General features: G+C 39.9%; 1 protein-coding gene across 1 annotated transcript in view; it reads left to right on the forward strand.

The window, feature by feature from the left end:
- Positions 1–6,551: 6,551 nt before the first annotated feature.
- Positions 6,552–25,721, forward strand: part of tax1bp1b (Tax1 (human T-cell leukemia virus type I) binding protein 1b) — a 111,387-nt gene continuing 92,217 nt past the window's right edge. The window contains exons 1-2 of the mRNA XM_073024466.1: positions 6,552–6,674; positions 18,547–18,738. Of these exons, the coding sequence (XP_072880567.1) occupies positions 18,562–18,738 (177 nt within the window). The 5' untranslated portion in view covers positions 6,552–6,674; positions 18,547–18,561. The remainder of the gene's footprint in view (positions 6,675–18,546; positions 18,739–25,721) is intronic.

Below are 25,721 nucleotides of genomic sequence, written 5' to 3' on the forward strand. Positions count from 1 at the left end.
TGTCTAGATGGTTCCTTAAGATTGTTATAGCTAGGGGTTGGCAGTCCAGTTAAGCTCCTACTACCCATTAAATGCTCCCAATGGTGTACACATCAATTAGCCTCCGACAACCAAGTCCAGCTCCTGGCCTTCACATATGCCTTAGCTACTAAGCCCCACAGAAGCATTTTTACTGACAGCAGAAGGGGCAAAAGTGGGTTACTAACACTTTAAAACTAGTCATTTCAGGCAGATGGGGCTCATCAGTCATGGTTGGCAGCTCATCTAGAAGGAAAACTCTGATGTGAAACCTCCTCTGCCTTGCAACTGTACTCACTCATGGGGAAAGACTTCGGGAGTAAACATCAAGGGAAAAATCCAGACTTGGAGTCCCTAAGGCAGTCCTATGTTGAGTTCAATGTTGACTGGCAACTCCTGCGATGCTGCTGGTGGCAAACTGTATCAGTCTCTGCCGTTTCTTTGAGTTCATCAGATGCGTGGAGAGGGGGGAGTTTGCTACTGGGGCAGCAGCTTGCTCTCCATATTGTACCGCATACCTAGACAGCTAGGATGCAACATCCATGATCGACCCTGAGCCACGGAGGCCTCCTACAGTCTAGATCAGCTTTTCTCAACCATTTTGCCCCGGAGAAACCCTTGAAAAAAATTCTCAGGTCTCAGGGAACTCATGCATAAAAAATATTATATCTACAGCTCATGGTACATAAGCATGATCAGCAAGTTGTAGATATAATAATCCAAAAATAATTAACAATGCTCTTTTGAGTAGAGAACGAATTTTTAGCTTACTTTTCTCAAAATTAATCTCTTCCTTTTCCTTTCATAAATTTTAAAAATTCATAAGGAAACATATGAATTTTTCATCTCTGGATCGATGACATAAGCACAGATGGATTTCACCTTCAACTGAAATGAGACAATTTCTATCCTTTCTTGATGTTTGTTAAACAAGAAAAGGTTGCTTATACATATAAGAAGTTGAAAACTGCAGCAAACTGTTCGTTGCTTTCCTATGAATGGCAGGAAACTCTTTTTCACAGAAATCCAGAACTTGTCCAGGGGCAGGTCAGTAAATCTCATCTTGAGTGCATGATCAGAGTGCAGCTCACAAAGTTCTTCCTCTTCTCTCAAAGTCAAGTTCTGAGGCTGAGCAGAAAAATCAGAAAAAAGGGTCCCTCACCTCCCAGTCATACACTTGTGTTGAAAGGGAGGAATGTTTCAAGATTTCCTCTTACATCATGATCTTTCCAAAAATTCAATTTCCTTTTAAATCCAAGAATCTTGTCATTTGAAGTTAAAAAACATTTTCCCCAGGGTCTTGCAGAGACTTGTTCAACTGGTTCTTATGATGAAAGATGTTGGTTAGGTAGGCTAGTTTCTACAGCCATTCTTCATCTTTAAAGTACTCAGCCAAATCTGGCCTACTATTTTCTTGAAAGTACTTCTGCATTCACCTTTCAGCTCAGATACCCTATTAAGGACTCTTCCTCTACTAAGCCACTGAATTTCTGTATGGACCAGATTGGCGTGCTCTTTGTCCAGGTTTTCACACAGATTTTTAAACATTCTCCGGTGAGCTGGTCTTAAAGCTACTAAATAACTTGCTTCCTGGATCTTTTTATAGACTGTAACTTTATTTTCAAAAGCTTTAATTTGTCTGTTTTGTGATTCCAATAGTCATCTAAAATAATCAGCATTTTTATGTGTCATATGGCTGTGATTTGTAGTTAAGTGCCTTTTCAATTTTGCTGGAGCCGTTGCTGCATTTGTGAGTTGTTTGCCACAGACGAGGCACATTGGAATGGGATCCCCAGTCCATGTAAAACCCATTGATAAGTAGCTTTCATTGTAAAGATGGACTTTCTTGTGTCCATTGTTGCACTCGTGCAGTGAAGTGACTCTGAAGATTGTAATTCTTCATCATTAACCTATCAGAATTGTCCGTAGGCCTAGGCCTAGAAACCTCCTCTTCCATCTCACGCCGCCTCTTCAAAAATCACTACATGAGACCGTCTTTAGAATGAAAACCTCCCTCCAATTTTCTACTACACTGGTAGTTTGTTCGCTCCCAGAAGTAAGTCGGCAGGATATGACGGGAAATTGGGGGAGGTAGTTCAGGAAGGAGAGGCTGACATCACAGACCAAGTTGGGCAAGTCCATTCAATGCTTGAAAAACACACTTCACACAGCTCATCGGCCTATTGTCCTCCCTTCCGTGCAAACAACCCTCACAAATTATCAGGCTACCGTCCTCCCCTCCATGCAATATAGCGCTCACCTATTGTCAACGGTCTCCCCTATTTATATCAAAAACTAACAGACCAAATAAACATGGTCCTACTGCGCACTGCCATACTGGGCGGAGGTTGCTAACGGGGCTGCTTGGTCACTGCCCACCACAGCGAGTGCTAGCATCATGCCTTGTGTAAAGTTCATGAAACAACATTTATTTTGGTTTTAATCACAATCTCTAACGGAATCTTTAGCGACCTCTCACGGGACCCTGTTTGAGAAACCCTGGTGTAGATCAACCTGAAAAGTGGGTCAGGGAATAGCAATTGGAATTTAACTTAGAGAAGTGTGAGGTATGCACTTTGTTCAGCTAAACAAGGGCAGGACTTACACAGTAAATGGTAGAGTCCTGGAGAGTGTTGTAGAACAGAGACCTAAGGGTCCAAGAATATAATTTGCTGAAAGTGGTGCACAGGTTGAGAGGGTGGTGAAAAAGGATTTGGCCTGTTTCAGACATGAGCCAATCTGCAGATGCTGGAAATCTAAAGCAACACACACAAAATACTGAAGGAACACAGTCATGCTTGCCTTCATTGGTCAGGGCACTGGGTGCAAGAGTTGGGATATCATGTAGAGCTGTACAAGATATTGGTGAGATCACACTAGGAGTGTTATGCGCAGTTCTGGATACCTACCTATGGAAAGGATGTCATTAAGTTGGAAATAGTGCAGAGAAGATTCACAAGGATGTTACCAGAACTGGAGGGTTTGAGTTCTATGTAGAGTCTGTATAGCTGGGTCTTTTACTCTCTAGAACATAGGAGGCTGAGGGGTGACCTTACTAAAATCATGAGGGGGTGTAAATAAGGTCAGTTTGATGTCCAGGATAGGGGAGTCTAAAATTAGAAGGCATGTATTAAGGGAAAAATATTAAAGGGAACCTGAGGGAGCAACATTTTCCATACAGAAGGTGGTAGCTATGTGGAACGTACTGCCTAAGGAAATGGTAGAAGCTGGTATAGTTGTTGTTCAGTCGCTTCGTTGCGTCTGACTCTTTGTGACCTCATGGTCCATAGGGTTTTCATAGCAAGATATGAAGTAGATTGCCAGGCCTTTCTTCTGCACAGATACTGCTGCTGCCCAGGTTGGGACCCAGCTGGGTTTGAACTCAGGACCATCTGCCTTGAAGTCCAGTGCTGATGCCACTACACCACTAGCTGGTCCACAGATACAATTACAACATTTAAAAAACATTTGGACATATACAAAGAGAATATAAAAATTAGCTTTATTTGTCACATGTACACTGAAACATACAGTGAAATGTGCATTTATGCCTGCAGGTGTTGCCATGCCTCTGCTGCCAACATATCCTTATCTAACTTCTATGATTACTTTGCTGACAAAAATGACCTCTTAAATCGGAAGACAGATGTTTTTGGGGACTGTGCATGACTGGTTTGCATGAATGCTTGCAGGACTGGTTTGTATGGAGGAATTTTAGGTATTATTTTAGCAATCAGAATCCAAAGTAATCACTACAAAAATGAGGAAATCTTAGCCAGTGAAATACACACCACTCCTATCACCCAAAGATGAATCTGTGCTCCACACCTTGTGACTCCTGCAGGTCAACCCCAACTAATGCACTTTGCAGAACGTAGCATACCAGATCTGTGGCAATTCTGAAGCACATATTCAAAATATCTGCTCAATAACACCAGTTGTCACGTGACAACTCCTCCACTCAAGCATCTCCACCTGCCAAAAGTGGAACTTCTTAGTGGCCATTTTAATTCCCAATTCCCATATGTCAGTCCATGGCCTCCTCTTGTGCCAAGATGAGGTCACCCTCAGGGTGAGGAGCAACACCTTATATTCCATCTGGGTAGCCTCCAACCTGATGGCATGGATTTTGATTACTCCTTGCAGTAGTTTTCCCCTCCTCCTCTATTCGCCACTTAGGCCTTTTACATTTTACCTGTCACTTCCCCCAGGCCTTCTCCTCCTTCCTTTGCTCCTGTGGTGAAAGTCTCCTCTCCGATCAGATTTCTTCTTCTCCAGCCCTTTACCTTTCCCTTCCTTCTGGCTTCACCTATCACCTTCTAGCTATCCTCTTTCCCCTCTCCCCAATTTTTTATTCTCACATCTTCCCACTTCTATTTCAGTACTGAAGAAGGGACTCGGCCCAAAACATCAACTGTTTATTCATTTCAGAATCAGGTTTATTATCACTGGCATGTGTTGTGAAATTTGTTAACTTAGCAGCAGCAGTTCAATGCAATACATAATACAGAAGAAAAAATAATAAATAAATAAATAAATCAACTACATATATTGAAAAGATTAAAAAATTGCAAAAACTCCGTAAGTAATACATATTTAAATGTTATATATCTAACATATATATTAGATATATATATCTAAATGGTTTAATGTCCATTTAGGAATCGGATGGCAGAGGGGAAGAAGCTGTTCCAATCGCTGAGTGTGTGCCTTCAGGCTTCTGTACCTCCTACCTGATGGTAACAGTGAGAAAAGGGCATGTCCTGGGTGCTGGGGGTTCTTAATAATGGACGCTGCCTTTCTGAGACACCGCTCTCTGAAGATGTCCTGAGTACTTTGTAGGCTAGCACCCAAGATGGAGCCAACTAAATTTACAACCCTCTGCAGCTTCTTTCAGTCCTGTGCAGTAGGAACAACTGCACACAAGATGAACAAACAAGCAATGCACAAAAGACAACAAACAAACTGTGCAAGTACAAAAAAAACCAAAAAGTTAATAGTAAGTACACATCGAGAGAAGTTTGTCTTCTATATCCTTGCAAACTTCTAAGAAAGTAAAGGTGCCTTCTTTGTAATGGTAACTTAATGCTGGACCCAGGACAGGTCCTTTTAAATTATAATGCCGAGGAATTTAAAGTTGCTGACTCTCTCTGCCAGTGATCTCCTGATGAGAACTGGCTCAAGGACCTCCAGTTTCCTCCTCCTGTAGTCAATAATCAGTTCTTTGGTTTTGCTGACATTGAGTGAGAGGTGGTTGTTATGGCACCATTCAGCAAGATTTTTTATCTTCTATCTGCTAATTTGTCACTACCTTTGATTCGACCATCTGAGCACCAATGTAATCCACAACCTCTATCCATGTAACCATTCTGTGACGTTCCTTATCCTGGCACCACAAAGGCAACACACCATCTTGCATTCACATCTAGGGCAGTACTCGCTCTGAATTCTCCTTGCACTATTGCCCTTGGACTTTGGCTATTCTCTGTACAACCAAGCCCCATACAGTGCTGTAATCCTGGCTGGATATTTCAAAGATATATTCACCTCCACCATTATCATGGAGAATAAGTTTAGAGTGTGATGCTCTCTGCAATTTCCCATGACTACCTGCCTGTCTCGACTTTCTCCTCCCCACCCCATCCCTTCCCACTGTCCTGATTCTACACAGTCTTCCGTCTCCTTTTCCTCTCTCCTCCCCTCTGTCATTCCCATTCCCAGTCACTCCACACCAATCCCACCATACCTACCCCACACTGTCATCCTCTTACCAACTCCAAACTTTCTCTCTTCAGTCTCCTTCCTCCCTCCCCTTCCCACTATTTTCCCAATCCAGTCTTCCTCACTGTTCCCCCTCCCTTCCCACCACACCCAACACAATCACACACTGTCTTCATCTAACTCCTTCTCCTCATTCTTTCTTCCAATTCCCAGTCTCTATCTCTCTCTCCATCCACTTAACCCACCACACAGTCTCCCTTTATCTCCTCTTTATTTCCCCAATTCCCACACCATGTCTCCCTTTATACCAGGGGTTCCCAACGTTTATTATGCCATGGATCAATACCAGTAAGCAAGGGGTCTGTGGATCTATCACGTTCCCCTCACTCACCCCCAAAATACCAGTCTTCCTCTATCTCCTTCCCTTCCCTCTCATTCTCCATCCACCTATCCCAGCCACATATGATCTCCTTCCCCTCACTTTCCCTGAATTCCCACACTGTCTCCCTCAATCTCCTTCTTTTCACTTTCCCCTAATTGCCACAGTCTCCCTCCATCACCATCACCTTCCCCTTCCTCTCATTCTCCACCACCCCTAACTAAATCCCACACTGTACTCCTCTGTCTCTCTCTCCTTCTCCTTTGCCTCATTCTCCATTTACTCATCCCAATCACAGTCTCCCTCTATCTCCTCCTCCCCGCTTCCCTCTGTTCCCACACTGTCCTTCTCAGTCTCCTCCCCATTCTCCTTACCCTCTCATTCTCCACCTCATTCCTCGCTATCACCCCGCCCCCTTCCTCTGTATTGTGCCCTTTGATCCCGGAAGTTGATGCCCGCCCGGACTATGCCGTCACCGCCCGACAGCGGACGGGCTGACGGTGTTAAAGAGCCGATAGAGGAGCTGGGACGCTGGCAGCGGCCGCCTGCCCTTTCGGTGAGTCTAGTTTTCTGTCATTGTTTGTGAGGTCCGGCACGACTCGATCCTGCCGAGGGGTGAGGTGACAAGAGGCAGCGACAATTTAGGCCGTTAGGGTTTTAAAGTTGAACCCGGCCGCCGTGTGTTGGTACCGGACTCTGGGGCCTTGGGATTCGGCTAACGACTTGGCCGGAGCCTCGGCCGATTCCCTCCCACCCCCACCTCATTTACGGGGCCTGGTGGGAACCCGGCCGTGATCTGTGTATCACTGGCTGATAATGTCCTTCGTCACGTCTGCTTCGGCTTCCCCTCAGAGAGTGACCCTGGTGATTTGCCCCCTGAGTCTTTAAGTGGCTGCAGTGGTCATTGCCTGGAAGAACGTGTTGTCTGTTGCGGTTTCTGTTCCAGGGGTTTGTGTGGATTTGGTTTCCTCTCTCTTCCCCCCAAAAAACAAACTTCCCCTGTGCCGGGAAAGAAAGGAGAGTCAGACTGAGAATGAAACGCACTCCGATGGATGTAAACGCAACCGACCCGAGCTGGAACAGCTTGCTTTTCAGCCGAAAACAAAATCAGCTGTATCCAGTCCTTTCCGAAAGTGTCTTTTTTTAACTAACGTAGATATGCAGAGAGGAGGGGCTAGCTGACCGATGTATAGATGTCAATTATGCAAACTAGGTCAATGCATATCCTTTATTAAAAATGTCACTGTTTAACTGTTGAAGTTTTGTCGGTTTTTGGATCAGGCTGAGACGAAATTGCTTTTTAGCATCTAGTAGTTTGCTTGGTCAGCTACAGATCATGTCTCCGGTTACATGACATTAGGATGTCTGTAGCAATTATTTACGGTGTGTATTTCTGAATTTGGAATCATGTTTATTTTGTTTTTAATGAAAAAATGCTTTAAAAGAGAATTAGTCCATGTTTATGCAAAATAAAGTTTGCTGGTATTAACATGTAAAATGACTTTTGAATGATGGCAATATGGTTTATATATAGAATGAAATTGGTGTTTTTGAGGCAAGATAACCATCAAGTTGAAAGGGAGGGTCTGGATTTTCTTCTCAATAACCACATTGTTTTTCCTCCTTCAATTTGATTTTGAAATGTCTTGAATAATGTGTTGGTATATAATACTTTGTTATTCTACTATTATTCACTATACTCTCAATCTTGGGTTATTTCAGATGATAAAATTACATATATTTTTAACTGTGGGTTTCAGTTTTGGATATCTAGTATGATGTTTGTTAATTACCTATTAAATTTACCCACTCAAATTACCACCCCCCCTTTTGTATGCCAGAGGTAATTTCTCTTTATTTATTTGATCTGTGTGCTTTACATTTTTTTTAATTTTTGAGCATAGTGCAGGGTTCCCCTTCATTACTTGGGCTTTTGTTAAATTTATTCTGTCTATGTCTGTTCATGTGTATTATCATTGTTAACTCACACACAGTTACCACCCCTCAACCATAAGGCTCTTGAACCAAATGGGGTAATTTCACTCAACTTCACTTGCCCCATCACTGAAATGTTCCCACAAACAATGGGCTCACTTTCAAGGATTCTTCATTTCATGTTCTTGACATTTTATTTATTATTATTATTATTTCTTTTTGCATTTGCACAGTTTGTTGTCTTTTACAAATTGGTTGAACACCCAAGTGATTATAATGTTTCATTGATTCTATTATGGTTATTATTCTATTATGGATTTATTGGGCCTGCCTACAAGAAAAAGAATTTCGGGGTTGTCAAGTCAAGTCACTTTTATTGTCATTTTGACCATAACTGCTGGTAGAGTACTTAGTAAAAATGAGGCAACATTTTTCAGGACCATGGTGTTACATGACACAGTACAAAAACTAGACTGAACTACATAAAAAAAACCAACACAGAGAAAGCTACACTAGACTACAGACCTACACTGGACTGTATAAAGTGCACAAAAACAGTGTAGGCATTATAATAAATAATAAACAGGACAATAGGGCAAGTTTGTATATGGTGATGTACTTGAACTTTGATAATTTATTTACCTTGAACTGTCAAGTTCTACTACTAACTGTGATATCAACTTTTGTATCACTGAGCAAATTTACTGAACTTGTACTCTTTGTGGTTCGGTCTGCTAACACATATTTACCAAAGTTTTAAATGTCCTCTTATGATTACACAATGTACTCAATTTATTGCAAATGTTCTTTAACTTTGCTTGATTCCAAATCATACATGATCATAATGTCAGATATTAGTTTAATTTATTTGGCTGCATACAACTGAGGTGATGAGAAGGCCTCGAGTGGAACTTTTTTAAATGGATACTTCTCAGCTTCGGAATTTACACTTTTAAAGAATTAGGATTTGTTTTGAAGTGCATGTGGCAAAGAAGGTGAAATGCATAGTTTGTCTCACTGACCAATGCAGTCTCAGGATGTGCTAGGGCAGCATACTCCTGTCATCATGCTTCCAGTGCCAACATAACATGCCCACAGCTTGCTAATCCTAATTTGTGTATCTTTGGAATGTGAGAGGAAACTGGAGTACTCACATGAAATGCATATGGTCACAGGGAGATTGTGCAAACTCCTTACAGACAGTGGTGTGAATTGAACCCTAATAAATTGAAAGCAACTTTTGTGCTTTGTTTCAGATTGTCCCTTATTGTTTTCAACAGCTATCTGATTTCCATCCAACAATGTTCATAATCTTTCAGGTTTTTTTTCTTAAGTGGGATAGATTGTGTCATTGCAAATGATAGATATTATCCAAAGGTCAGGTTACTCCATTAATGTCCTGGGTATTATCCACAATACCCAGCACATTAATATAGGAGGAGCCTGACCTTTGATCTTAAGTTTGTATCTACATACATTCCATCCTGGGGGTAGAAGTGGGCCAAACTATGTTCAATTCCATTTGTAGCTCCTCCGAAAAAGAAAGATCGAAGACCTGGATAATATTCCCTCTTGGACCAACAAGTACAAATAATGTTTGAGTGGCACAATTGGCAGGCAAAGGCAGCTTCTAACAAACGACAGTAGAGCCACTTATCCATGCCATTTTAATGGCATTTCTATTGACAAGTTTCCACCATGAAAGCCCTCAAAACTAACAAAAGTTCACTGTACTTTAAGTAAAATGGCTTAAAGTCTGTGTCAAGAGATCACTTCTTTAGTCCCTTACATTTTATCAAATGCAAGATACAAGTTGGAAGTGCAAAAAAAGTTTTCTCTTAGCATTAAGTAATATGGCACAGAAGTGGGCTCCTTGGCCCAACTTGTCCACATTAATAAGGTGCCTATCTAAGGTGGTCCTATTTACCTGTTTTTTGACCCATATCACTTTGATCCTCACCTATCCATGTTCCCGTTCAATTATGTGCACTTTTAAAAACAGTTAAGATTCTTGAGTCCTTCCAGGATATACAGTTGCCCTTACTAAATGTTTGCTTTTTCCAAGATTTGAGTCCTGTGACAGGTGTATGTGCCAACTACAGGTGCTCTGCAGTCTCGCTTGTGATTGCTGCTGCTGAGATGGACAATGTTTACTTTTGAATTGTGCAGCATCACAGTTTGGATTTTGGAATATCAGTTCTTTCATTGTCATTAAATCTAGATCCTGAAATTCTATATCCAAGAGCACAATGGAAGTGTTGTCATCAGGTGGACCAGTAGCAGTTCAAGAAAGCAGTCCATTCTGAATGGCAATTGGGAATGCATAACAAATGTTAGCCTTGCCATTGTCAACTACAAGCCATAAACATGACCTCTGGTGTCATGTGACCTAATTTTCTGGTAGACTGAAAAGCAAGCAAGCCAGCTGGTGTTTAATGTGAATGATGACACTTAAAAAAGCACATAAAAAGCCCGACAGAAAATATATCAAAACAACTGAAAGAGTACCAAGAAAATTTGAGAGTGTTACTGAGACTTGAGGACCTGAGTTATAGGGCAAGATTGAATGGGTTATGACTTTCTCATGGTGTGTAGGAGAATGAGGGGAAGATTTGATTGAGGAATACATAATTATGAGGGTTTTTTTTAAGCTTAAATACAAGCAGACTTTTTCCACTAAGGTTGGGTGAGACTAGAACTAGAGATCATAAGTTAAGGGTGAAAGATGAAATATTTAAGGGGTACATGAAGGGAAATGTTTTCACTCAGAGGGTGGTATGAGTGTGGAATGAACTGCCAGTGGAAGAGGTGGATGTGAGTTCAATTGCAACATTTAAGAGAGGTTTATATATGGACATATGGCGGGCTATGGTCCAACTGCAGGTTGATGGGAGAATAACAATCTGGCATGGATTAGATGGGCTGAAAGGTCTCCTGTGCAGTAGCACACTGTGAATCTGTAACGCTAAAAATATATTTCATTGATTTGCTTAACCTCAGTTCATATATAAGGTCATGGGAAGGGTATAGAGGGCTATGGCTTGCAGGTCGATGGAGATTAACAGTTCAGCATGGCCTAAATGAGCCAAGGAGCCTGTTTCTGTATTGTAGTGTTCTATGACTCTAAGGTTTGACTCCACCTGTCACTTGCTTCTCTGAATTGGAGGATTGCAACTTTTAAGTCCAGAACATCTTGTCCTTTTTAGGCAAGAGTAAGAATGACTAGAATTGCATGAAACCTTAAATGGTCAGTGTGCCTAAGGAATCACCAGCACTTTTCTCTTGGGGTTCAAATATTCAAAATGGCACCAGCACCCAGTGCAACCAATGGTGAAATCCTGTAGACAGCTCATGAAACTACCTGTACTTCTTTGAAATATGCTTCTTCTCCTGACCTACAATTGATTGCAGTTGTAATTTCCAAAGCAACACACAATGCTGGAAGAAATCAGCAGGTCAGGTAGCATCCATGGAAATTAATAAGCAGCTGATGTTTTGGGCTGAGACCCTTCAGTACTGAGAAGGAAAGGGGAAGACACCAGAATAAAAAAGGTCCAGGGAGGTGAAGTAGGCTAGTGGCTGGGTAGGGTAAAGGGCTGGAGAGGAAGGAATCTGATAGAAGAGAGTGGACCATAGGAGTATATGATAGGCAGGTGAGAAGTGGTAAAAGGTCAGAGTTGGTAAAGGGGAGGGAAGAAATCTTTTTTCCTGGAAGGAAAAATTGATATGCCATCAGATTGGAGGCAATGCAGATGGAATAAAAAGCCTGAGAGTGGCCTCATCCTTGCACTAGAGACAGACTAAATGCTCGAGGAACTCAGCAGGTATGGCAGCATTTGTCATGTGATTTTTGGGCCAACTGAGTGATCTGGTGCTTTTCCTATCTCCTGGGGAATTTGCCGAGGTTGGGAGTAGAGTGTGTGGCTGTTGTTTCTTAATGGCAGAACACAAACCCACTGTTGGCTTCATTACTTCTCACTAATGAAAGCATTGAGCAAGATTGAAATCGAGGATGAGAGTGGGAATTTAGTGCCATCAGCCTGTATTTGACTGGTCTCTCTCTTACTGCTGCCAGAAGAGGATGCATGTTTGATCCCCTCAGTGGTGTGGTTCATTGCTGTAGGACTCTTTTGGGGGACTTTGTGCTGTGATGTTTAATGTCCTCAGCACTGAACGTGCTTTATTTATGGACTCATTTTTGGAAGACTCTACATTTCATATTCCATGCATTTCTGGTTACTCTTTTTTACATATATATTGCTACTTATGCTATTTCATCAAGGCACTTTGCACAGAGCTGGCTCTATGGCTGAGACCACAGTCATTGACACAGCACTAAACCGAACTGACTTGGTGGCTGTCACTCTTGGACTATTTTGTGGATTCTGTAGTTTATTGTTTAATGTTTGTTCTGTGTGTTATTTGTTTGCTTTTTGCTGTTAGCGCGATTTGTTCTTTTTTCCCCCTGCGCATTGGGTGTTTGATGTTTTCTTAAAGTTGGTTCCATGGGGTTTCTTTGTTTCATAGCTGTCTGTGGGAGGATAAATCTTGGGGTTGTATGCATAGTTTAATAAAGTACTTTGAAACCTTGAAACTTTTTAAGAGATTCTGTGCAAAAGGTAGTATATCTCAGTGGATTCCAGTTAATCAGACAGCCACTTATTTGGGGAAAACACTTAAATAACAAAAACTAATTGAGAGAATAGCCAGTATACTCTTCATTTCTTTGGGACATGATACGGCTTAATTGGGGCTGGAGATTGCTGCCAGATAGTTCCTAACTAGTGTCAGTTGCGAGCACTTGCCTGGCCTTAGACATAGCACCGTGCTTAGAATTAGCAGCTTTAAATATCCACGTGTTTGTGTTCAAATGCAGTGATTTTTGTCACTGATAATTGGCAAGAAATAAGCATCAACATAATTCAGAACTGTTTTGTTCACTGCGGTTACAAACATACAGGCTAGGAGTTGCCCGTTGTTCCACTTCAAGTTAGGAACTACGGAGAATTTGAAGGTATTGACAATCATCTTGAATGTTACAATGAAGATGAAGATATGGAGTATGAGGTCATTGAAATCACTGTTTAAAGGTAGTCTATTACCTGTACCAGGTGTTTGTGTGGATTTTGTTAATTAATAATCAATCAAAAGATCATTGCAGTGTACACTGGATGAATACCTCCATCAATAAGTAATAGGAACCAAGACAGTTTTATAGTACTGTAGTGGTATTGGTAGTGTTCTAATTTCTTTTATTTCATTTAAATGCTTAATTTGTTATTCAGTTGTCGTCTTTTAAAGCTTTTAAAAATATTTCCATGAAACCGGCTAATTGAGGCAGTACTGATCCTGATGTGTTCCAATTAATCTGAATCCACTGTAATATTTTGTATGGCTGAAATTGACATCACCAGATATAAAGAAGGAAATAGCTTTAGGCAGAGTACTACAATTTTATTTTTTCGCATGTGGTTTATAGAACAATATAGCACAGAAACGGGCTCTTTGGCCCACAAATTTGTGTCAAAGCAACTAGATTAGAAATCAAATGGCTATCTAAACTAAGCTAATAGCAGCTGGGATGTGGATTACAAATTACAGCAGGAGATAGAAAAGGCGTCAGAAGGGCAATGACATGATAATCTTTGGGGATTTTAACATGAAAGTGGATTGGGAAAACCAGATCAGTACTGGACCTCAAGAGAGAGAATTTGTAGAATGTCTAGGGGATGGCTTTTTAGAACAGCTTGTTGTTGAGCCCACTAAGTGATCGGCTGTGTTGGACTGGGTGTTGTGCAGTGATCCGGAGGTGATAAGAGAGCTCAAGGTTAAGGAACCCTTAAGGAACAGTGATCACAATATGATTGAGTTCACTTTGAAATTTGAGGAGAAACTAAATTCCAACGTTTTAGTATTTCAGTGGAAAAAAGGAAATTACAATGGCGTGAGAGGGAAACTGGCCAAGGTTGACTGGAAAGGGATACTTGCAGGAAGGACAGCAGAGCAGCAATGGCTGGAGTTTCTGCGAAAAATGAGGGAAGCATGGCAGATTATATTCCAAATAAGAAGAAATTTTCGAATGGAAGAAGGACACTACAGTGGCTGACAAGTGAAGTCAGAGCCAAAGTAAAAGCAAAAGAGGGCATACAAGGAAGCCAAAGCTAGTGGGAAGATAGAGGTTTAGGAAGCTTTTTAAAAACTTGCAGATGTAAACTAAGAAGGTCATTAGGAAGGAAAAGATGAATTATGAAAGGAAGCTACTAAAAGAAGATACTAAAAGCTATTTTAAGTATGTAAAGGAGAGTTGAGGGTAGATATAGGACTAATAGAAAATTAAACTGGAGATATTATAATGAGAGATGCAGAGATGGCAGAGGAACTGAATACATATTTTAAATCAGTCTTCACAATGGAAGACATCTGCAGTATACCGGTCATTCAAGAGTGTCAGAGAAGTGAAGTATGTGCAGTGAAAATTACAAATGAGAAGGTGCTGAGGAAGCTTAATGGTCTGAGGGTGGATACATCTCCTGGACCTGATGGAATGCACCCTTGGGTTTTGAAGGAAGTAGCTGGAGAGATTGCGGAGGCATTAACAATGATCTTTCAAGAATCGATAGATTCTGGCATTGTACCGGATGACTAGAAAATTGCAAATGTTACTCTGCTAATTAAGAAGGGTGGGAGGCTGCAGAAAGGAAATTATAGACCTGCTAGCCTGTCACCAGTGGTTGGGAAGTTGTTGGAATCAATTGTTAGGGATGAGATTATGGAATACATGGAGGCACATGACAAGATAGGCCAAAGCTAGCATGGTTTCCTGAAAGGAAAATCCTGCCTGACTAATGTACTGCAATTTTTTGAGGAAATTACAAGCAGGGTAGACAAAGGAAAAGCAGTAGATGTGGTGTACTTGGATTTTCAGAAGACCTTTGACAAGGTGCCGCACATGAGGCTGCTTAGCAAGATAACAGTCCATGAAATTACAGGAGAGTTACTAGCATGGGTGGAGCATTGGCTGATAGGCAGAAAACAGAGAGTAGGAATAAAGGGATCCTATTCTGGCTGGCTGCTGGTTACCAGTGGAGTTCCACAGAGGTCAGTGTTGGGACCGCTGCTTTTGACGATGCTTGTCACTTATTTGGATTATGGGATTAATGGATTTGTGGCTAAATTTGCCGTTATACAAAGATGGGTTACCGTATGAGGAACATTTGGCAGTTCTTGGGCTGTATTCCCCGGAGTTCAGGAGAATGGGGGGGGGGGGGATCTCATAGAAACATTCCGAATGTTAAAAGGCCTGAACAGATTAGATATGTCAAAGTTATTTCCCATGGTAGGGGAGTCCAGGACAAGAGGACATGACTTCAGGAATGAAGGACGTTCATTTAGAACAGAGATGCAGAGGAATTTCTTTAGTCAGAGGGTGGTAAACCTGTGGAATTTGTTGCCAGGAGCAGCTGTGGGGGCCAAGTCATTGGGTGCATTTAAGGCAGAGATAAATAGGTTCCTGATTAGCCAGGGCATCAAAGGGTATGGGGAGAAGGCAGGGGAGAGATGATGACTGGAAGAATTGGATCAGCCCGTGATTCAATGGTGAGCAGACTTGATGGGCCGAATGGCCCACTTCTGCTCCTATATCTTATGGTCTAATCACTTCTGCCTACACTGTCCATATCCTTCCATTTCCCATACATTCATGTGCCTATCTAAACATCTCTTCAGAACTTTAATGTATCAGTCTCTACCACCTCAGCGCAGCACATTCCAGGCACCCACCACTCTGTGTTTATATGTTTTTCTAAAAATCCCCTCCTCTCCTTTGAATTTATCCACTCTCAGCTTAAATGTATGCCATCTGGTATTGGACATTTCAATACCAGATACCAGAAGGTTTGTGTCTTTCCATCAGTGTGAGATAATCATTATCTAGCTAGCAGGTTTTGGTGAGGCCATGATTAAATATCTACTTTCGGAAAAACCATCAATCATATCTAACACTGTTGAAAGTATCATTGACTAATATGGCCTTGCTTAAGCTACTGGCATCACTATGGAACATTAAAACCATGGTTTTATCATGGTGATGCATCCCTATCCATTGCTGATGTGGGCCACTCTCTCCTTCAACAGCTAAAATTTCTGAATTATAATCAGCATTGAAGGCTTTCATATTAGTATCTTCAAAATGTGACATAAGCAGTTCAATTTAAAATAGCAAGAGAAAAATGCAAGGGTTAATAAACTGAAAAGATCCTATTCCCAACGAAGCATTGTAAGCCATTCCTAGAAATTGTCGGCAATAAGTATTGATGATTGGTAATTCTGGTTAAGTAAAAATGGTGAATGCAAAAAAGAAAGCAAATGATTAAGCAAATAATTTTGGCATCTAGTAGTGAGACATTCAGTTTATAATAGATTTGTATTGGCAGTTTTAATTCTAAATTTATAGTGGAAAAAATTGACAACAGGTTTATTCAAATATAGAACTATAGCTGTAAGCTTTTTTAAAAACTTAATTTAAACTTTAAGTTAGAAATGATAAATTTGTGTCTCTATTTTAATTGCCTATATAAATGAATATATGAAGAGTCACTCTTTTCCTTATAACATTATTCACGTTAGTTTTTTCCCAATTCTACTGGTCTATTATACAAGTTCATTGTCGTATATGGCTTAAAATATTTTGTGATTTAGGTAAACAAAATGAATTCTAATTATTTAGCAAACTTTGTGACTGCCTCGGGTATGTTCTTGATACTTCCTCATTTATAATTATACTTAATGTAATTTCAAATATTCCAAAGAACTGCCATGCTGATGAGCATTCAGTGGATGGTGTAATCCAGGAAATAATGAGAACTGAATTAGAAATTGTGGTCTTTGTAAGTACCATATGGTTTGTAGGTAAACTGAGAAGTTAAGGGGCATGATGCTGAATGTGAATTATTAAACACTACTTTTAAAAGCATATGTGTAGTGTAACAAAAGATCATCACACTTCCTTCAATCAACCACCGTTGGTATGGCAGCTGTAACTCATTTCATATCTCTGAGTCATGAGGTTGAAGTTTCAAGCTCCATTCCAGGAATTCCAGGCTGACGCACCTGTGCATTGCCAAATGAGTGTTTCATGATCGTCTTATTTAGTGAAGCAGCCTCAATGTACTCTCTGTTTAATACCAAGATCCTACTGCATTCTTCTGTTTAACAAAAAACTTAATTATTCCCTGTGTACTGACCAATGTATAAACCTCAGTCAACAATATTGAAAGAATCTTAAATGATTCTGCAGAATAGTCAAAGGTGAAGAACAAAATCTGTTTGTATAACTCAAGCAACATACACAAAATCCAGGAGGAACTCAGCAGGTCAGGCAGCATCTAAGGAAAAGAGAGAGTATAGTCAACGTTTCGGGCCGAGACCCTTCAGTAGTCCCAATGAAGAGTCTCAGCCTGAAACATCGACTATTCTCCATAGATGCTGCCTGGCCTGTTGAGTTCCTCCAGCTTTTTGTGTGTGTGAGTGTGTGATGCTTGGATTTCCAGCATCTGCAGATTTTCTCTTGTTAAAATAACACAAGATATGTTTTCGGATTTTGTGTCGTGTAACTCTTTATATGATTTCTCATTTCAATGTCGAAAGTCACATGTTAGATGACCGTAATATGAATTTATGCCCTACCCGAATTCCGGCACCCTGACCAAATGTGAACAGCATTGATACCATGTCTGGAAGGTCAGCTGACTGGTGGTAGAATGTAGGCACCTTATGGTCGTATGGCTAAGGGCAGTAGAGAGCATCCTAACATGCTGCATCACTGCATGGTATGGAAGCTGCACTGCAACAAACAGGAAGATTCTGCAATGGGTAGTCAAATCTGCCCAATGCATCACCAGCACCAGCCTACCCACCATCAAGGAGGTATATAGAGCAAGGTGCCAGAAAAAGGTTAGTAACATCCTGTAGGATCCCACCTGTCCTCAGGGAAGAGTCTACATAGCATCCACAGCAGGACCACCTGACTCAAAAACTGTTATTTTACCCAAACAGTAAGGCTGATCAACACCTCCATCACCACTACTTAATTTTGTGTATGTGTATATATATTTATGTATGTGTGTGTATATATGTATTTTATTATTATGTTCTTTATTGTTTCTTTTTGTTCTACATTGGATCCGGATTAACAATAATTTTGTTGTCTTTTACACTTGTGCACTGGAAATGACAGTAGACAATCTTGATTTTTATGTGACTATAGAAAGTTACCAAATCAGCAGCAGGTTCTTCAAATCTGATATTTGAAAATGAAGTGAAATGCATTGGAATATATATGGATTTTTCCATAGCATCTACTTTAATATGCTAACCGAATCTGTCATCAGTTTTTTGTTGTTTGAAATGATTTTTGACTGTCAATAGTTTTATAAGTTATTTAAACCTGATACTGAAACAGTTTAAATAACTTGGCCATCTTTTTAATTTTACAGAAATTGTGCTGAAGAATGGACATAGTTCCTGTTCCACTTCCATCAAGCAGTACAATGCAGTCATCTAATTTTGCTCATGTGATCTTTCAAAATGTGGCAAAAAGTTACCTCCCTCATGCTCCTCTTGAGTGCCATTACACACTGACTCCATACATTAAGCCACACCAAAAGGACTGGGTTGGCATCTTTAAGGTGAGTTCCACCATTGATGGTAAATACTGAGTCTTTTAAAAATATTTAACTTTATACTGTCCAGCTACCAGCTAAATGTTTTTGTAAGAATTTTCTAGAACAAGCAACTTACTGAATCTGTGGTTTTGCTGTAAATAAAGCAAAGATCTCTTTTCAGTTTGGGTGAGCAGTATGACAGCAAATTGATAGAAGATGAACAGAAGGGGGAATAGGATAAATAGCATGAAGACACTAGAGTCATAGAGTAATATGGTGTAGCCCAACTCATCTCACACTGACCAAGGTGCCCATCTAATCTAATCCCACTTCCTGTGTTTGGTCCATAACCTTCCTTAGCTATTTCTTTTCCATTTATGGAAAATGGCCACTCGGTGATATGTGATGGCAAACAGTGTCCAATAAAACAATAGCCAAGACAGAGTTTGCACTTTGCATAGAATAGAAGCAGGGGATATAGATTGGGAAGAGATTAAGATAAAAAAAAATCTAGAATATATTTTTCACCTTAAATTCAATTTTGTTGAACCCAACCCACTCTGAATGATACTGGGGAATCTGAACCTCCTGTGCTGCATGAACTTAGTAACTATTAGGTCACAAAATTCTATTAATTTTTGCTCTCAATTGTCTTTGCTTCATCAGGTTGTCTTTATTATCAAATTATGTAAACTTTTATTAGTTCTAAAGATCTAAAAAAAAATCCAAAATGTCTTGATATTTATTCAGTTTCATATGCAACACAATTGTGTGTTTCTGAACACAATCTTTAACTCCCTTCACTTTGCTCTTGTAATCTTATTTACACTACACAGCCGCCCTGTGGTTTCCTTTGATGGTATTGTTGCACCATTTATCGAATGGATATTTAAAAATGGCTTTTCATCTTTCCGTTCCTCCCTTTTCTTACCATTTACCACCTCATTCTTTGACCTTTTTTCATCTTTCCTCTCCCTCTGCGTGGTGGGGGGAGGGAGGAAATTTGATTCAGCCGTATTTTCTAGGTGGTGAGGGAATATGATTACGAAGTTTAACACATGAAGAAAGGAAACTGAAGTAAATGAATTGTATTTGCAGAAATGGAGAGGCTTCAGGCAGTCCTAGTTGCTTTCCAAGATTGAAGAGAGTGCAGCAGAGAAATTTTCTTGAATGTTAGGGAGGAATTCCAATTCAACAACAAAAGAGGACAGCTCTTCATGTTGCTCATTTGATAGGAGATTTATGTTATGTGTTTCTAGAGTCCAGCTTATGTTTCTGATGGAAAGCTAGGAGCTGATGATTTACATGAGTAAAGAAATGACAGTTGCATTTTGGGATGCAAATATATTGTTTCTATTGAAAGTACCATCAATGAACTACTTCCCAGAATCTTCTCACAATTAGGAGTTGCACACTTATCCATTCTCTGTACACTATGGTCTTGCCAGTACATTGTTGCAACTGAATGCTTGCCATCTCCATGTTGAAGTGGCACTTCATCTCCAGACCCAAAGATCTCTGGCACCCTCCCAATGTGTAGTTTTCCCAAAGCAAAATTCTAAACTTTCCACTTGGATCTTCCAAACAAATTACTTGTTTTTTTTCTCAAATTGGTTAGTTCTCAAATTGGTTACATCACACACCCCATGTAGCAGTCACAGGTCCGTCCTGATCTGCTAACAACTGCTTGTCCTGTCTGATTGTCTCTGCCACTGCCACCAGTTGCTGGGCTCTTAATGGAATTGGTTTTGTTTCCTCACTTCCTCCTTCAGACATGGATCACCTCTTTCACTGATGATCTCACAAGTATAAAATGTTCAGTGACAGGTGTGTTCTCTCGGACATGACAAATTTTTACCAGAGGTTCAAGCCAAAAGCGCTGTTGGCAATGGATCAACTAGAATTTCAGGTTTCTGTCTTTTTCTCCAGTTGGAATGGTGAAGATTTTCATTCTTCCTCTGAATTGACAGGGACAGTTAAAGCATTGAGCCCACATAACTCTACTGAATCCTAATTCTGAAGTATACTGTACAGTTTGAAAATTGAGTTTGCAGTAAGGTGAACTGAATATAACATATCCTCAAGGTAAAAATGGAAGAACTTGAAAGCATTGAGTGCAAGTCAAATGTTTGCCAAAGAACTATTACCGTGTAAACACAGATTTGCTGTCTCCCCGTGGACACTGGAGATGTCTTTCCCAGATATCCTGTCAATCAGGTCAGCATGATGAAAAATCTGAATCTTTTTCGTCACTGATTCGACATATCTGGCATGCTTAATGTCCCAGTGCAACAGCTTTTCCACTTTTTAAAAACTCTCCCACACAGGTTCCACTGATATCGTTGGATACAATGGACAACCCACATGCTGTCGTGCTTTTTTGATTGACAGTAAATTAACAATCAGTACAGGCACCTCGTTGCAGATAATGGACTGCTTTCATATAATGCTTTCCACAATTGTGTCCTCCAAATCCTCATTTTCATTGTAGTATTCAAGATGATTGTTAATACCTGGAAGTTCTTCACATGGTTCTTAACTTGTTGAAATAGTGAAATAGTTTCATTTTCACTCCCGGTCATTTCTGACATCTCCAAGCTTGAATGCTTGAAACTGCAGTGAGCAAAGCAATTTAAAATATTCTTACAGTTTATTTCCAGCCAACTGTTAGTGACAAAAAGTACAGCTTTTTGAACACAAACACATGCAACTGACTCGATTTTAAAAATTGTTCATTCTACATATGCTGTAGTGTCTTACGGTGACAAAAGTTCACATGACTCATGCGATTGAAACTTTTTGACAGTAGTCTGCTGTCCCAATTAAGTGCTATAGTGTCCCAATTAAGCAGTATAGTGTCCCAAATAAACAAAGAGAATCCCAGTTATTTTCTCAATTAGATTTTGTTCTTCAAGAGTTGCCCCAAATAAGTGGCTGCCCCAATTAATGATGTTCCAATTAACTGAAATCCACTGTACATACTTTGATAATAAATTTTACTTTGACTTTGAATGAAAATGTGGATGACATAATTACAATTTTGGTACTCCAGTTCATAGAGACAAACATTATGAATAAATTATTAAATGAATCTTCGTTAGATTTTTGTTAAAAATTGCAAAAAAAAAAAGGCAATTGCTGCTGTTTAGGGACATGGTTTAAAATACTAATCTGACTGTTAAAGGCGGCTATTTTTGCTGTAGATTTTTTTTGTATAGGACTGGCTCTATTGACAGGGACAGTTAAGGCATTATGTGCATTTTGTAAGGCTTAGTTAATTGTGCATCAGTTGGCAGGATCCTTCTCTGAGGGTCAGAGGAGTTGGGTAACAGTCTTCAAAATTTCAAAGCCTTGAAACAAACTCACCTTGTCATCTTCCTGCACTATCTCTGTTACTGTAACTTTATTGTGCATTCTGTTGCTGTTTTATATTGTGCTCCCTCAATGCAAGGTAATTTTTTTCACTATTTCACTACATATGGCAATAATAAGGCAGTTTACTACTTTTAAAACTGAAGACAGTTGTATCCTTGAGGTCGTGTCCATTAATTTGGATGCCTTTTAACAAAGGCGTATTTGGGCAACCCTATAATTGGTAATGTAAAATAATTAAATAAATTGGGCCACCTCTCTTGCTGATCATTTTGTATTAAGAGATTTGCTTAAAAATTATTGGATTTCTTAACAATTACTTTGAGGCAATCTCAAGAATACTTGTGGTTGAGATGCTTTTTTTCCAATTTTGTAATCTAATCATATTAATTTTGTACTTGTTAACAACAGAGTTTATTTCTTGTACTGTGGTTTATTTAATTACTTGATACAGAGCCTTGCAAGATAAAGGGAACCAGATTTGTTGTCTCATTGGGGTAAGGGAATGCTAAGAAGAAAGTTTCTAGTCACTGCAATTTGATGCAGAGAATGTTTTTTTTACTGACTTCAATTCAGTTGAAGTCCAGAACAGAATTCTAATATCAGTGGAAATCTTCAGTTTTGGAGTGGGATCATTATTTCAGATAACAGGTCAATATTACATGAATAACATTTTAAGATGACTTTATCTTTATCTTAAAGACCCCTGGATGTCTGGTTGTGCTTTTCAGAAGTGGAGTACCATTTTCAAATGTACTTAAATGAATTTCCATAAATTGGTGACTTTTGCTGACTTTAATTCTAGAACAGAGGTGTCGAACTCAATTGCACATGGGGCCAAAACTCAAAGCACACTTTAGGTCGCGGGCCGAACAGGATAAACATTTATTGAACACACTAAAACTAAACATTTTTTGAACATAAATATGAATAAAAACAGACAGGAATATTATTTCAGAAAAAATAAACTAAAACTTTAAATAACTTAAATATTTTGCTCTCCATAAAAATATCTCCTGTCAGTATTATACAAGTTAGAAATATGAGCATGCTGCAAAAAAACCCTGAAAATATAAATAAAATTTGTGCTTTTCAGCAAAAGTTAAAACAACAACAAATCAAAACACTCAGTTTTCTTTGCTCTTATGCCGTTTTGTCAGAGCTGGATGCTTGGCATCTTTTCTTGGCAATAAGTTCGTTTAGGTTTGGTGTAAGGTTCTGTGTTGTGGAGATTCTCAGGATGAACTGCAGGTGTTCATCAGTGAGACGACTTCTGTGTGATGTTTTGTTAATCTTCATCACTGAGAAAAGCTTCTCACACAGATATGTGCTACCAAACATGCACAAGGTTCGAGCCGCATGTAGACGGAGCTGAGGCATTGCTTCAGGAATGGAGCGAATAAACTGTACAGGCCCTGCAGTGTCGTACTTTGCCTTTAGTGTCCCATTACACTGCAGCTCTATCAGCTCCATCTGAATCTGTACAGGTGCAGTTTCCACGTTGACGGCAAATGGGTTGCGAAGCAGCTTGAAATTAATTTTTTGTGCTTCAAAGTCACCAAAGCGCCGTGCGAACTCAGTGCGAAGTGCGCTCAGTTTATCAGCAAAGTGCGCATTTGGGAACATCATTGTGCCGACCTGGTTCAACATTACTTGGCAGCAGGGAAAATGAGGCAAGGTGCACTGGTGCATTTGTGTCTCCCATAAGAGCAGCTTCACTTGAAATGCCTTCACTGCATCATACATGTCAGTGATCATGCGGTCACGTCCCTGGAGCTGAAGGTTTAAGACGCTGAGATGTGTTGTTATGTCAGCCACATTAGCTCCACAAATAAGACACACGGGTTTACCGGCAATGTCAGTAAACATATACTCATCGGTTTTGAAAGACTCTTTTTTTCAGAATCAACTTTTCTCTTCGCCATTGTTAGGGGTTAGCTTTGACTTCAGAATAGCGTTGTATACAGCAACAGACGCTTGACGCGGGAATGTTCCCGGGTAGCCTATCGGCAGCTGTTGCGCTGCATTATGGGATCTGTAGTTTGTGTGTTATCAGCGCTTCATATCGCCGGGCCATTAATAATTAAAATAATAGATCTATCTAAAATGATCTCGCGGGCCGGATATAATTGTACGCCGGGCCGGATATGACCCGCGGGCCTTGTGTTTGACACCTATGCTCTAGAAGTATTATCAAGATTCATTAGCATTCTATTCATGCCATGCTTATGAATAAATAGTTCTACAGAAAAGGAGAAATATTCTGAACAATCAAAAATACAGGGTTCTTCTCCATTATTCAGGCTTTTCTGTTGCTTTCTCTCTTTCTCAGTTCTAATGAAGAGTCTTAGATCTGAAATGAAACTGGTTTCTCTTTCTGAATTCTTTCAGAATTTCTTTTTTGATACAGGAATTTTATTTCAACAGTTACTTTGGTCATATTTGTTGTCTGATACTGCTATATGGAGTTTGCTGTTATGCAAGTTAGTACAAACTCAGTTTGTATAACTGTTTTTAAAAAGGTGTGGTTATCTGTTGGGGGAAAAATTATCAGTATTTTAACCAATTGCAAATGCAGTACAAAGCTACTAACATTTAAATATACAAATACCATTGGCCCAGAGATCACGTGTACTGATTTTCAGGGCCCACTGGGTCAGCATTTAGCTGGAGGGAATCTTTCAGCAGTAACCTGGTACTAGTTTAAAGTTGTCTCTTGCTGTTCTCAGTTTTTACTGTAGAATCAATACTTAAGGAGAATGATGTCAAGCATTTTTGTTGTGCCCTGCCTTTGAAGTTTTTGGGTATGATCATTGTTGTAATATTGGTTTTGAGAATGTGCTGATGTTGGTTCATTTATCGTGCTAGTGGATTTGGAGGATTTTCCAGAGATATCTGTGATATTTCTGCATTGCTTTGAAGATTCACCAAGTTGCCCATGTTTTCAATGTAGACAGAAAGGTGAGGATCACTGCTACTGGGTAGATCATAGTTTTGGCTGTCAGACAAGTTTTTTCCATAGTAACAAGTTGGTGAATTTTGTTATTGACATCTGCCTCTGCTGGAGGAATTGTCCTCATTGCGCAGTACCTCATTGAGGAACTTTTGGGGCAGTAAGCAGGGGAGGGGAGCCAGTGTGTTTATTATGCAATTCATGTGATTTTGGAGGAAGATTTGGCAATAACTTGGGCCTGGAACATTTGAGTGTATACATGTGCAAGTGTTGTTTGTATTTTGTAGCTTCTTTAATTTGTTGTGATCTTTGTGTTGTTGGAAGACAGCCAAGGTTGAGCAATTCCCTGCTGCTCCTGTAGATTAACTCCATCCTAGTTTATTAGTGATCAGATGAAATGTTGCAGACTGAAGGATTAAGACGAAGCTTGTTGCTATGAGGTGTCCTTGCATGAATCCAGTCTTTGTGGATCTGTTGATGAGGGTCATTGTTTGCATATCATGAAGTAGATGGAAGATGGTAACATATTTTTGAGTATAGCCACATTTGGGAGTAGCTCTTTGGTCATTGGGTAAAAGGTGGAGGAGGATTCATGTAATCACTTTCCTTGTGGCAGAGAGCATGAAGCCTCCTCTGTAATTAACACAATCAGATTTATCTTCCAAGTTAAAGATGGTCCTTG

This window comes from Hemitrygon akajei, chromosome 20 (genome assembly GCF_048418815.1).
Source record: "Hemitrygon akajei chromosome 20, sHemAka1.3, whole genome shotgun sequence".
Classification (NCBI taxonomy): Eukaryota; Metazoa; Chordata; class Chondrichthyes; order Myliobatiformes; family Dasyatidae; genus Hemitrygon; species Hemitrygon akajei.